Genomic DNA, 14,462 nt, shown 5'->3' on the forward strand with positions numbered 1-14,462 from the left:
AAGCCAGTTTCAAAGGCAGGCAGGAACAGAAGGGTGTGATTTACGTAAGGGGGTACGGCAAACTGGGGCACTTCACCAACACTGCCAGACAGGGAATTACTCACTGCAGAGAGCACAGCATCCCTGCAACCACAGACACTACACACAGCCTCACAGCCTGCCCAGGAACAGGGGCACACAGCCTGCCCAGGAACAGGGGCACACAGCCTCACAGCCTGCCCAGGAACAGGGGCACACAGCCTCACAGCCTGCCCAGGAACAGGGGCACACAGCCTGCCCAGGAACAGGGACACACAGCCTCACAGCCTGCCCAGGAACAGGGGCACACAGCCTGCCCAGGAACAGGGGCACACAGCCTTACAGCCTGCCCAGGAACAGGGGCACACAGCCTGCCCAGGAACAGGGACACACAGCCTCACAGCCTGCCCAGGAACAGGGGCACACAGCCTCACAGCCCAGCCAGAAACAAGGAGGAGGGCTGATTTCAACAGGGAGAATATGATCATTAATCAGTGATTTCTGATGTCAGACCAATTTCTTTTCTGATTTCTGATTTCAGACCAATTTCTTTTCTGATTTCTGGGTTTCAGACCAATTTCTTTGAACGTCCACCTTCCAGCCCTGAGCCTGTGGAGTGTCACATGAGTGACATTGTGCAGGTAGAGGAGCTCTCAGAGCCTGAAGTTACTCAGACCTAAGCAGGGCCACAAATCTTTGTAGCATCCCAGCCTCTGTCAAGTCATGGAGATGAATCCCTTCCTGCTGTAAGAGCAGAGGTTCAAGGCTCCACCCCAGCTCTTTGCCCAGAGCTCTGTGTGCCTGCCAGATCGATGCACAACCCATGTTCCTGCAGGAAGCCATGGCAGCACAGGCAGGAGGGCTCTGGCCCCTCTCCTCTGCCCACCCACTGCTTCCAAACTGCTCAGCCCTGCTCTGGGAGTGCCTCATCCCACCTCAATCAACCAATCCTGCTCCTGGGTGGGCTGAGATTTTCCTCCCTGCTCCCTTGATGAACAGGGGGAATATTGGATGGAATCTTACCCTGCTACCAGAACAGAGACAGGACCCTCTGAACCTTCCTGTACTCACTGTGGCCTGGGTTTCCCAAGGACATTGTCACCTGGCAGAAGGGAGCCAGTGAATGCACCACTGATGTGGAAAGAGGCTTCCACCTGCTTCCTCCTTGTGCACAGATCCTGAACTGGGTGGGACGGGACCAAAACTGGTCCTGCTTCTGTTCATCCCTGCTTTTCAAGAACTCAACTTCAGTCCTCCAGAATGATTCCTGCACTCCCAGAGAGCCTCAGCAGAATGCAGTAACCTTGAATTCTCTCCAAAGTCACAGGCTGGTACAGAATACTGCACTGCTCCTTCTGGATGCTGCACATTCCAGAGGAAGGGAAGAAATGCCTTATTTACAAAGTCAGGGAATGCCACGGGATCTGCCAGCTCCAGTAAGGTGCCCAGAGCTTCTCTGGGGCAGCTGAGGAGAGCTGGGCACCACCAAGGGCTATGGAGGAGCCATCTCACCACAGTTCAGATGTAGAGTTAAGGGAGCAGGCAGCTCTCGAGGGTGAGTGCCAGGGAAAGCAGGGCACAGCAGGACTTCCAGTGGCACAGGGACCAGCTGAAGGAAGGGGGGGCAGTGGCAGAGCCCTGCAGCAAGGGGCCTGTTGTTCCACCTGCTCTGTGTCACCTTCTGACCTTATGCTGACATTTGCAGCTGTCTGTGGAAGGGGAGCTCTCTCAGGGGAAGAAGCATGTGAGGTTCTTTGTGCTGGGTCAGAATTTTCCATGGATTTCAGTTACGTGTGCAGGGGCACAGAGCACAGGACAGGAAGCACAGGATGTTCTGCCCACCTGATCCCAGAGAGCACCAGGCTGGAAAGCTGAGCAGCACTGAGCACCCAGACCTGCAGAACTTGAGATAAAGCCAAGCTGGTCCATCCCTGCGTTGATTTTACATTTTCTCTGTGGTTTGTACAGCCTCACTGAAACAACCCAAGTGTTGGGCCTACTGCCACTTCCACCAGGGCCTGATTAGACTAGGCTTTGCCAAAGCTTGTTCTCAGTTCAGAGCCTTTTCCTCAGGGGTCCCACTCGGTGATTTGCAGCAGGTAATGAGATGCAGAGAATCCAGTGTCCCTGGCAGGAGAAGCCCCAGAGGCACTGCAGTCCTTGCTGGGATGCCAGCTTAGCCTCTATCCCCCTCCCCTGATCACCCTCCTGGCCCTCTGCATTGTGCTTAGAGCTCCACTGAGCTTTCAATGCAGAAAGCAGTGGGAATGCAGGCACTGTGAGGGGATGCATAAGGAGCTGCAGGAATTAGACTGGGACTCCAAAATGCTCCTCAGCTCTGCAGCCTCCCTGCAAGACCTTGCATGAGTCACTTATCTCTGTTAAACACCTCTGGTTGTGACCAAGGAATGTTATCCTGGTCTTTAGTTGGGAAAGAGACACCTGGAAAGGATGTCTGCAGCACAGGTTGTGTCTCCCACAGGACAGGGAGCATCCTGTGATGGGTCACTGTGAGCTGTGACCATCACAGAATCCCAGAATAGCTTGGGTCAGAATGGACCTTAAAGGTGATCTAGCCCAGGCCCCCTGCATGGGCAGGGACCTTCCACTGTCCCAGGTGCTCCAAGCCCTGTCCAACTTGGCCTTGGGCACTTCAGGGATGCAGGGGCAGCCACAGCTGCTCTGGGCACCCTGTGCCAGGGGCTCACCACCCTCCCAGGGAAGGATTTCTCCCTAATATCCACCCTAACTTACCCCCAGTAGGTTTAGACTAGAGTCCTTCAGGGAGCTGAAGCTGGACAAGGAGAGCCAGGCTGGGATCCCCTTCCCTTCCCACCTGCAGCCCAGAACTGAGCCCCAAGCCTGGAGAAGTGCTGCCAAGGCAACAGTTAAGGAAGGAGACTCTGCCCCCTGTACTCACCAATCCTGTCCAGCCTGTCCAGAGCCACGGTCTCGAAGGCTCTCCTCATCATGGGGTACTCCTCCAGAACCTCGTTGAAGTTGTCCACGGACAGCGAGTACAGGCGGCAGTAGGTGTCGGCGCGCACGCTGGCCGTGCGCCGGCCGCGCGTCAGCAGGCAGATCTCTGCAGGCAGAGAGAGGCTCAGACAGGGCATGGGCACCCCCACAGCACCCTGCAACCCTCCCTGCAGTGCCCTCTCTGCAGTGCCCTCCCTGCAGTGCCCTCCCACAGGAAACAGCCCCAGTTCCCATTCTGTGTGCATACTGACAGGAGCTGCCACACCCAGCTGCCCTCGGGGGTTTGCTGGTTCAGTCAGGCACACGAGATTTGTTTGGGGGATTATCAAAGGCAGCACTGTGTGTTCACACTGGAGGAGTTGTGTTTCTCCAGCTCCTTGTGGGCACTGGGAGCAGAAGGTCAAGCTGTGCTCTCATTGAAGCCAATTGTCTCTAGATTTCTAGAGAGGCTCTGTGCTGATCTGTGCCTTTGGTGCCTGGCTGTAATTTTGATCCCTGTACCTGGAGCATTTGTCTTTCCACACTTTTCAGATATTTTCATGTCTATGCCATCAGCACTGCCACATCAGTGGTACCTCTCAGCTCGGGGTGTATTTACACTGCTGTCACACACTCCTCACTGCTCAGCTGGTTACTGAACACAAAGCCCTGCATTCAACCACAGCTCCTTGAAAACCCAAGAGAGAGCTCCCAAATCCTGCTTTCCCACTGCTTGCACAGAGCCTGGGCAGCAGAGACAGGCACTTCAGGACAGATGGTGTGGGCTGCAGAGTGACAGCACTGTGCTCCCTGCGTGTGCCAATCCTCCCTCCTGCACCATTCCTTGGACTCATGCTGAGCCTCCCCAGAGCCCTGCTACAGCAGCACCACAAGGCTCTGAGTGTGCTCCCCAGGGAAATGATGCTTAGAGACAGTGCCACGTGTGAGAGGAGTTGTGATGGAATGTCACAGGCAAGTTCAATCCCATCTGGCAGTCAGGCTATCCTGACTCCAACCCTCCAGCTCCAAATGCCAGGCTGCAAAAAACCCTTGTACCCAAGTGAGGTTGTTCCATGTGAACCAGGAGGAACAGGAGTGTGGGAAATGCATAATGGGATTTTTTAGAGAGAAGGCCTGGCAGGTTTAGCTCTGTCTCCCCTCAGCAGATCATCAGGGGTGGTGCACTCAGAGCTTGTCCTGCAACCTGCCTGTCTGGGGCTGAGCTCCAGACAGGAGAGGGGACTTTGTGTTTCTCATAAGAGCAAAGCCCCAAATCCTTCCCAGCCTCCTGCTGCTCCAGAGATCTCTGCTCATACATTTTGCCCCCAGGACACTTTGCTGGGCCACAGGCAGGGCAGATGAGGGACAGTTTGTCCCTCCATGTTTATCCAGCCCTCATGCAGGAGATGCTGGAGAGCAGGAGTAGGAATGTGCCTGCAGAACTGAGAATAGGCTGTTTTTACTTTTAGGTTCTCAGCTTCACCCACCTGTCAGAAGGAAATGAACCTGCAAGAACCAAGTTTCCCTGCTGTGTTTTGCTGTTATTTATGACCTAGGTTGTGCAGTGCCCACCAGTCACCTCTCCCTGTGTGGGGAATGGATTTGTGGACAATTCTCCCAGCCTGACAGAAGGCTCACATATCTGTGTGCAAAGCTTGAGCTAAGAAATGCTGACTGAGAAATGCCATGGAACAGGACAGACATGGCTGGGAGAGAAATGGAACCAGAAACAACTTTCAAAGGATGGCCTTGAAAAAAGTAAGACCAGACACTCTGGAGAAACAGAACTATGAGAGGTGAATTTTAGGTGATTGGCTTGAAGGCATTTCCAGCTGCTAGGCCAAGAAATGCTTATAATGCAATTAGGAAATAGCTGGCCTCTGATTGTGATGGTGTGATTATAACATCTGGATTGTCTCACCCTTCTCATGAGACTGAAAATGGAATAAAAGTTTTTCAAACACCTCTCAGCTGCCCCATCTCTGGGTCAGAAAAGGGCTGAATCCAACACTCCTACACCACCCTGTGGGAATCCATAAAACCGGAGGCGTTTGGGAAAGCTGCAAAAGGCAGCCTCAGAGACAGCAGGACTGTGATTGGAGCTCAGCAGTAGCCATGAGATGGTCAGCAGAAAAATTATGTAAGGAATAGAAAAGTAAGGTCAGATAGAACAATGGTCTGTGTATTAACATTAGTCTGGAATAACTCCCTAAGCTGCAGAAAAGTTTATCTAGTGAGATATGAGGAAGTTCTAAGGTTAATAATGGAGCTCTGTGCATTGTGTTTAAGGCTCACAAGCAGGTTTTGTATTTGAAATAAACAAGCATTGTTTTAACAGAAGGGACGTGTGCTTACAGTGGTTGGATGGAACTACTGCCAATGTGCTTCTGCTTTGGGTGATTGGTCAAAAAACTTTTCAAGTGAGTTGTAGCATTAAGTTCTTGGTCTGCTGCCTGGGATGGGAGCTGCTGGCATCTTCCCATTGCCATAACCATGCCATGAGAGTGATGCTGGAAAATCAAACAGCTCAAGACTGGTTCCCAGCAGTCCTGTCCTGTTTGTGATTTGTACAGAGACCCCAGCTGGTGACACCCAACAGGAACAGGGCAAAAGCAGCTTCTAGAGAAGAACCCCATTCCCATGACTATGGAGAACTGCCAGGCCAAAAACATGCCTGGGATGTGAGCTGCTGGCATCTTCCCATTATCATAACCATGTAATGAGGGCAATGCTGGAAAATCAAACAGCTCAAGACTCATTCCTAGCAGTCCCATCCCGTTTGTGATTTGTACACAGCCCCTAGCCAGTGATACATCCCCTGTCTGGGAAGCTGCCCAGAGATGGAGAAGGAGGTGCTTGGGGTCAGTCCTACGTGGATCCAGGAATGGCTGAGCACAGCTCAGTGAGCAGCACACACCTCCAAAGTAGGAGCCATCAGCCAGCTTGGTCTCCTTGTTGCCCTTGGTGAGCACGCTGACCACGCCATGCTGGATGAAGTACATCTTCTTGCCGATGGTGCCCTCGCGGATGATGTAGTCCCCGGGCTGGAACACCTCAAACTTCAGCTTGGTCAGCATGGACGTCACAAAGTTGGGGTCTGCATTGGCAAACAGGGGCATGGAGGCCACCAGCTTGCGGCAGTTGAAGTTGATGATTTCCTGAGAGGTGTGGTGTGAAGGAGAGAGGAAGAGGAGAGGATGTACATTTGTTAGTCAACACCTAATGACCGGTGAAGATCCCCCCTGACCTGTGCATTTAAAGTGGGATAAAGTGGCTGTGCCCTGGTGTGGCTGGATGGGCTCTGGATGCTCAGAGCGGTGCTGGAGCCAGCACCACGCTCACCTCTGCCTCCCCCAAGCAGGGACAACACTCCAACCTCCCAAACACACACAGCATTCCTGTTTCTGCAGGAAACCTTGGGCTCTGAGGGAGCACAGCAGCAGTGAAATGCTGTCTGGCAAAGCCCAGGGCTCCTCTCTGGGCAGGTGCCATAACTCACCTTGGCAGCCCCTGGTTCTCTGCTGCCCTTGCTTGTCAATGAGCTGTAAAACAGCACAAATGTGCCCAGGAGGAGAATGATCTCGGGCAGATGGGGACAGTGTCAGGAGAGAAGGGAGAGGTGCTCACCAGGCACTGGGCAGAGGCTGGATCACCAACCCTGGCTGCAGAAAGCCCAGCTCAGCTGTCACCACAGCCAGGCTGTGCCTCCCCTGGGGCTCTGTGTCACTCGCAGGGGTGACAGCTCAGGAGCTGCTCTGTGCCCTGGCAGCTCCCACTCAGGATGTGGTGCTGAGCCATCACACAGCACAGCACTCCATGGGAACAGGGATAACTGGAGCAGGAAGAGAGAGAGCTGGGGAAGCATCTGTGTCCCCCCATGGGGGTTTTCAGAGGGGTGCCCTTTGAGACTTCAGCAAAACTAGTTTTAAATCCTTGCTCAGCTCTTCTCTCTCCCACACAGAGACATTGCTGGGGGACAAAGACAGAAGACAGGCCCCTTCTGGAGCTGGTAAGTGACACACTGGTGACATCTCAGGGACAACCTGCATTGCCAGGCTTCAGCTGGGAAGGAAAGGAGGCTTCTCTGAAGGCTCCTCCTTCCTGTGACTCCCCCGGAGGGTGGGGCATGGATGACACCAGCACTCCATGCCAAGTTTTAGCCAAATACAAGAGGTGGGAGCTTCCTGAGCCCTTGGCCCAGGAGCTCCAGAGCTCTCAGAGTGTGCCCTGCCCTTTGGCTGCCCTCTTACCTCACGCAGGGGCTCGCTCAGCTCCCCCAGGATGCTCTCCTCATCGAACATCTTGCCCTGGTAGCGGTGCTCGTAGTAGTCGTGGATGCGCTGCCTCATGTCAGCAGGCAGCTTGTGGAAGGACATGTACTGCTCCACCTGTTTGTACTGAGCAGGGACACACAAGGGCCACCAGTTACCAGGACATGTCACAAACTTATGGGCAGCCTGTGCTGGCTTCACCTGCAGCACTGGAAGGACATGTACTGCTCCACCTGTCTGTACTGAGCAGGGACACACGAGGGCCACCAGGACATGTCACAAACTCATGGGCAGCCTGTGCTGGCCCTGCTCCCTTGCCCTGCAGCAGCAGGAGGGCCTGTGCCACCCATGGGGAGTGTGCAGACTGCCCTGCTGTGCTCCCCAAAAGGCTGCCCTGTGGTTTAACCTTAAGCTCATCCTCAGCTGGGTGTCCTGTGCTCACTGCCTGGGTGCTGAGCAGCCTGGGCTCCCCTCCACACAGCTCTGTGGCAGCAGCTCTCTGGCCACAGAGAGAAACACAACTTCCCTAAGCATTGTCCTGGAAAAGGCTGTGAGAAGATCAGAGAAAAGAATGATAAGCAATTCTTATCTTCACTTGCTGCACCTGTTGTTGTGAACATGTGGAATGGGTTATGGAGATTTGTTTACCACAGGGTGATTTCTTAATTAGCCAATGGTGATGGTGTTTGGACTACAGGACCAATTAAGTCAACCTGTATCAGTCTATAAAAGAGCAATGAGTCTCTTAATAAAGATTATTATTAATCAGCCTTCTGTAATACATGGAGTCAATGCTAATTATTACCTGGTTGGGGGCTAATTACCCTGACACAGCCCCAGCTGGGAGCAGGGCTGAGGAAGGAGTGCCACAAGACTGTGCAGGGTGGGAGCAGGAGAGTCCAAGAGCCCCCAGGTGTTGGAATGCAAGCTCCTCAGGGGACAGGCCCAGGGATTGAACTGAAACCCCAGAGAAACTGAGATATATGAAGCCACAAAGTGGAACAGAAATAAAGATTTTAGCTTTAGGGGAAACTTACACTAAGTGCCTTAACCTGTGTTAGTGTTCCCATAAACAACAAAAACTGGCAGAAATACAGACACAGTTCTGAGTAATACCCTAGCAATGTTGTGTAAAATCTTAGTCCACTAGAATTAGGGCATGATTAGATTAAAAACAAAAACTAAAACCTTGTAATAAACTCATTAGTTTACAATCATACTTAACCTATACTACATATGCTAGAGACCCTTCCAGCTCACTTACTCCAGACTTGCCTACTCAAGATCCCACTCAGTTGCTGTTTCACTACTGCTACCACACCAGAGTATCCCCCTGGAACTCTCACCTTCACAAGATCTTAGAAGAATATAGAATAAGAACTTGAGTGTGGCACAGCAGCAGCCTGTTCCTTTTACTCTCACCCAGGGTGAATCACAAACCCACGGCCCAGGAAGGTTTTTCTGTGGCACATGGCAGGACAGTGGCCAGCTGGGCTCCAGAGCTGTCACAGAGGTTGTCACAGCCCCAGGGGCTGTAGCAGGGCAAGCACAGAACCTGCCCTGGCTGTGGGCTCACAGCAGAGGGGCTCACCCAGATCAACACCCCAGTTATTGGGCTGGAGCTGCAGTCCCACTCCTCCCCTCTGTGCTTTCCTTTCCCATCCTTTCTTCCCCTTTTCTTCACTCCTGTGCCCCAAGGACTCCCCCTAATCCCTCCACATTTTCACCTGATGGTTCACATTTCCATGGGGTCACTTCCAGTGGAATACAGGGCACACAGAGCAGCTTTGGGGATGGATGGTGCTTTCTGTGAGTGAAGGACACCTCCCCAAGGGCCAGGGCTGTAGCAGGGTCCTGCTGCCCTGCAATTGCTGCAGGACAAGGTGTTTGCAGGGAATGGTCACACTCCTCTCAGTACAGGACACAATGCTCAGTGTGCACTGCACTAATTGCTGACAAAAGGACTGTGCTGCTCCTTCCCAGCCCTATTTCCCTTCTTCTCCCTCATAAATGTGTCCCTGAATGTCCCTTTAGTGCAGGAGAGCCTGATCAGTGAAGTTGTGCTCGTTACAGCCCCGGGTCCTGCTCCAGGGACAGCCTGTGCTGGCCCTGCCACCATGAACGAGAGGGCATCACTCCAAGGAGCCAAGGTGGCAGAGGGGACACTCGGGGCTCCTTGGCATTCCCAAAGCACAGGAACTGCCTGGAAATGCTCCTGATCCCTCCAGCCTGACCAAAGGCAAGGGAGTCCCCACCTCCCACTGGCCCTTTGTCACCTGTGTGGCTCAGGCTCTGCAGGGATGGCTGTGGCAGGACAGGATGTGCTGGGTGCCCAGAGGAAATGAGACAGGGAAAGGAAGTGGAAAGCAGCAGCAGAGAGGAAGACAGCAGCTCCCTTGTGGGCAGCTCACCCAGGAGAGTTTTGGAGGTTATGGTGTTGAAGCAGAAAGTTTCGGGGTTTTTGATGTCTCCTGCCACTGGAGAGGCACTGCAGCCTGAGACACCCATGGGACCTGGCAAACCAGGCACATGATGTGTGGGACTCTCACCAGGGAAAGGGGAATCATGAGGCACGAGCTTCTGCTGACTCAGGTTTATTAAATTCATCTAAAATCCACCAAGAGCTCTGCTTGCTTTAATGCTGCGTTTTTGTGGAATAACTGATTTGCCAAAAATATCCCCTTAGGCTCTCAGCTTTAGTGCAGTGATTGAGCTGGAGCAGTGACCAGGGTCACCAGGTGCCTCTCCTCACCTGCTGCAGCCACCTGCCCCGTCCCTGTCCCTGTCCTCTGCTCCACTGGCACTTGCTGTCCATCTTAACTGCCCTTTGCTCCCTGGGAAAAACATCCCCAGGCTCCAAAAATGCCCCAGCGTGGCTGGATGGGATGACTGGGACTCTGCTTATTCACCACTGAACATGGATTTATGGCTTTGCAACAAAGAGCAATAAATTACTGCTCTGCAGTGTCCCCAGGGCTTGTCAGAGTCCCCTGTCACCGCTGTCCCCAGATAAGGCTCCCAGGGAAAACAGGACAAATTTACTCCCCCACCAATCAAGGCTCTGCTTCCCATTGCCAATGGAAATCAGGGTTATAAAAGCAAGCTGGGAAATGAGGAACCATCATTCTCTGCCATGGTTAAGGAGAGGGAGATCTTGTCTCTCCTGCCTCTGCTGGTGCTCCCTCCTCTCAGCCATGAGGGTTTTGGGGCCCTCAGCTCTGCCTTGTGCAGAGATGGGGTCAGAAGTGAGAGCACCAACCCCTTCTTTCCATGGCTGAGAAACTGAAGATTCACTGGGGTTTTCCCCCTTCCTTTGGAGCTGCTGAAGGCCCCATTCTTGTGGGGTCAGGCAGATGATGCCACGCTCAGCTGGCCCTCTCTGAAGCCACTTGGTGTCCCTTTGCTGCCTTCCAGCCCCTTCCCCTCCTCCCTCCTCCTCCTCTCTGCTCAGCTCCCACTCCTCTGCCTGTCCCCAGCCTGACCTGTGCTCAGAGCTTAGTGGCCTCTCTGAGCTCAACTAAAAACACTCATTTAGGAATTATTTAAATCTCTCTGAAGACAATCGAGCCCATTTAAATCCCAGCTCATTTTCTTAAGTCTGTTTTTCCTCAAATAGCCCTTGAAGGAGGTATTAATATATCAAAAGGAAACCATTCAGCTGAGGATTTTTGCTCCTCTAGCTGGCCACTTTCCCTCCTCTCTCACCACTTCCCTCCCCTTCTAGCAAAGCTCTGACACTCACAGCCCAAAGAGAACTGAGTATTTTAACTCCCTCCATGCCCTCAATATCCATCAGGAACCCTCCTCTCTCTGGCAGGGATAAATCACTGAACAGGCTCAAGCTTGCCCCAGTTCTGAAGGTGAGAACCACCAGGCACAGGGTGGAAAATTGGGGTGGTCCCCCCCAACCCTGCACATTCCATGATTCTGGCACTGCTTGGATCCTTCCAGGATTAGCCTGAGCTCACTGTGGAACTGGGTTCAATCCCAGTCACTAATATCTCCACACCTGGAGCCCACAGAAGTCACCAGAGAGGCATCTGTTGGAGGAGGCTCCAGAGGGGCATTTCAGCTCAGGGAAGGGTGGTGGTGCCAAGGCTGGGGTAGGAGCCACCCTGAGCAGTGCTGGGGCTCTCCAAGGGGGAAGATCAGCCCATGGGATTCACCACATGGAGCCTGCTGATAGGACACAGCACAACCTTTGGTTTATTTTCCCTGGTTAGAAGTCAGAGTGCAGCTCCCCAGCATTCAGGAATCATCACACCCAAGGAAATGCTGACTTCTGGAGGTTTTTCTCTCTTAAGCCATTCATACTCCCACCCTCAGGATCTATTCTATCCCATCTTGCTCCACATGGCCATTCTCATGGAGTCACAGGAGGGGTTTAAGGAACAACAGAAGTTCTGTGACAAAAACCTGGCAGCTACCTACCCTTCTGCAAGAGCTTTATGTGATGTCCTGGATGTGAGCCTTTCCAAAGGCTGGATTCATTGATTCCTGTACCATGGCCCTGGCTCACTGTGCTCATTTTGTCAGATTTCAACCAGAAAATGACTTTTCAGTGTCACTTCCTGGGAAACCTGGACACTTTTTTCCCTTACTGCACGGTACCATGGAGTATTATCTTACTCAGGGTCAGGCTCCTGATCTCTTGCTGTGGTACAGACAATTCCTGGAGCATTTTTTCCACTTTCTGTCCACATTCCTTGCACTGGGGATGGCTGTGCGTTGCTTCCCCTCACTCCCATCAGCTCCTGTCCAAGCAGGGATTTTGGACAGTCCCATTCCTGTTCAAGCAGGGATTTTGGACAATCCCATTCCTGTTCAGGCAGGGATTTTGGGCAGTCCCATTCAAGCAGGGATTTTGGACAATCCCATTCCTGTTCAGGCAGGGATTTTGGACAGTCCCATTCAAGCAGGGATTTTGGACAATCCCATTCCTGTTCAAGCAGGAATTTTGGACAATCCCATTCCTGTTCAGGCAGGGATTTTGGACAGTCCCATTCCTGGGCTGGGAGGTGGCACTGGGCTGAGCAGGATCAATAATGAGCCTGATGAACCCTGTTTGCCTCTGACCATCTCTACTGCTCAGGGCTCTGAGGAAAGCAGAGCAGGAGCTGTGGGACAAATCCCTCTGCATGAACTGTGGGTGCTGAGCCCTAAGGTCTAATCCTGTGCATGCCAAGGGAATACAGCATGGATAAACCTCACATCAGGGCTATGGAACAGCCTGGCTTCTCTGGGAATGGCCCTGAAGGGAGAGCCTGGCTGGGCTGGAGAGAAGACACTAGGCCAGGGCAGGGCACTCCTGGCCATGGTCAGTTCATCTTTAGAAGTATCACAGGACATTGTGGAGGTGTCAGCTCACTGGAGCCACACATCTGGAATGGGATAGGGCAAAGGAAACAGCAGTACTCTCTGCAGAAGAGCAGAAGTTGGGGAAGGAGGTGAGATATGCCCCCAAGGCTGGAGATGAGCACAGGGGAGCAGGGGCTGTGTGAAGTGAGGGACCAGCACTGCTGGGAGCAGCAGGACAGGTGGCTCTGGGGGAGGCTCTGTGCTGCAGCATCAGCTCTTTATTTATTTATTTATTTATTTATCCATTTATGTGCAGCTCCAGTGCCAGCATGAACTCCCAGACTGATACTGAGGTTTGAAACCCCTCCCTGGCATGGTAGAGCTGCCAAGGCAGGGATGTTCCCTTGCCATGACAACACAGGCAGGTGCCACGTGGTGGTCACAGGACAGAAGGACCTGTCTGCCTTCCAGGCCCAAGGTACAGATGTCACAATCTGAGCTGTTTCTGCCGTGTTTTACAGCCTCAGAATGAGCCTGCTCAGGGATGGGTAAATCAAGTTTAAGCCCACCAGTGACAAATTCTTCTGCAAGAGCAGGAACTGCTCAACCCTGGTCTGGTTAAGGCAGTTTGCAGCACAAGACTTTCTGCAAAGAAGCCATGAGGTTTTCATTAAACAAACATTTCTGTTTTATAACCAACCCAGGATTTCTTTAGGGAAAGGATTAAATAAACCTAAACCAACTGACACAATTTCTGAATTTCTGGCTGAGGTGAGTTTTTCTGAGTTTCTTGGCTCTGCCAAGCAGCCAGAACCCCCTGATTGCAGAGAAGCAAAGCTGCTCTGGGCAGTGCTGGAGCCCTGACACAATCACTGGAGCCATCATTTATCAGCCCTGTTATCAGCCCAGGCTGCTCTGATTGACAGTAGTGTGGGACACAACAGTGCTCAGGCCACCTCTGCACACAGGGAACAAAAACCCAGTGCTGGCATGACAGGATAAAGGCAGGCTCTCCAAACTTTTTCCAATTAGGAAATTTGATTACATTTTGCATTTGATTAAGTGCTGCAAACATCTTTAATTTCTGGAGTGCTGCACTCCCTGCCCTCTCCTTCACACACATTACCCAAGGAGTGAGTGAGCTCTGCAGCTCCCTGACCTCCACCGTGGCTGCTGGCTCAGGTGACTTCTCCAGAATGCCTGTGAGCTCAGGGAATGTGGGGACAACCCCTGAGAACTTCCTGGTGACCAGTCCTCTCAGGAATGTCACTTCCAACCCTGCCCAGAGTGGTAGAGGATGTGAAGTTCCCCCTGGCAGCTCAGTGGCAGTGTGTGCCCTCTGCAGGCTCCCAGAGCAGCTATCAGAGCCACCACAGTGTGTCTGTGCCCCTGAGCCCCAGCAACCACCACAAAGGGTTAATTAGCTCTGTGGGCATGGTGCCAGCCTGGTGGGATTACCCAGGAAGGATCTGTGCCCCCAGTGCCCTGCATAGGCTCATGGGGAGCAGGACTCCAGCTCCTGCCCACTGGCAAAGCAGATCTGGATTCCCATGCCAGGGGCTGGATCTGCATCTGGGCACTCAGCAACACCTGAAAGGTTCTCCTCAAGTCAATTTGTCTAAATATTCTGAGGTTAATGAGACTCTGGAGCTCTGCAGCACCCTGGAGCTGTGAGTTCCACAGTTTCCTCATGGACCATAAAAAAGCCTAAATCCCTCTTTAAACTTCTTGCTAATAAAACTATGATTTTACTGTTAAAACTATGATTTTACTATTATTAGACTGGTGTCCAAGAAGGAGCAAGGACTGCCTGAGCCCCAGGACAGGTCCCCAACTCTCAGAGCACTGGGCAGGCCAAGGGCACTGTCTGGATTTCCTCCCCAACAAATCCTGGTCCAGCATCCCCAACAGGGATAG

At 52.7% G+C, this 14,462-nt stretch overlaps 1 protein-coding gene across 1 annotated transcript in view; it reads right to left on the reverse strand.

Moving 5' to 3' along the window:
• The window catches only part of HCN4 (hyperpolarization activated cyclic nucleotide gated potassium channel 4), a 100,665-nt gene that overhangs the window by 12,408 nt on the left and 73,795 nt on the right, over nt 1–14,462 (reverse strand). Inside the window, exons 5-7 of the mRNA XM_050978428.1 lie at nt 7,227–7,373; nt 5,894–6,134; nt 2,939–3,103 (exon numbers count right to left, since the gene is read on the reverse strand). Of these exons, the coding sequence (XP_050834385.1) occupies nt 2,939–3,103; nt 5,894–6,134; nt 7,227–7,373 (553 nt within the window). The remainder of the gene's footprint in view (nt 1–2,938; nt 3,104–5,893; nt 6,135–7,226; nt 7,374–14,462) is intronic.

Source organism: Serinus canaria, chromosome 10 (genome assembly GCF_022539315.1).
Source record: "Serinus canaria isolate serCan28SL12 chromosome 10, serCan2020, whole genome shotgun sequence".
Lineage (NCBI taxonomy): Eukaryota > Metazoa > Chordata > Aves > Passeriformes > Fringillidae > Serinus > Serinus canaria.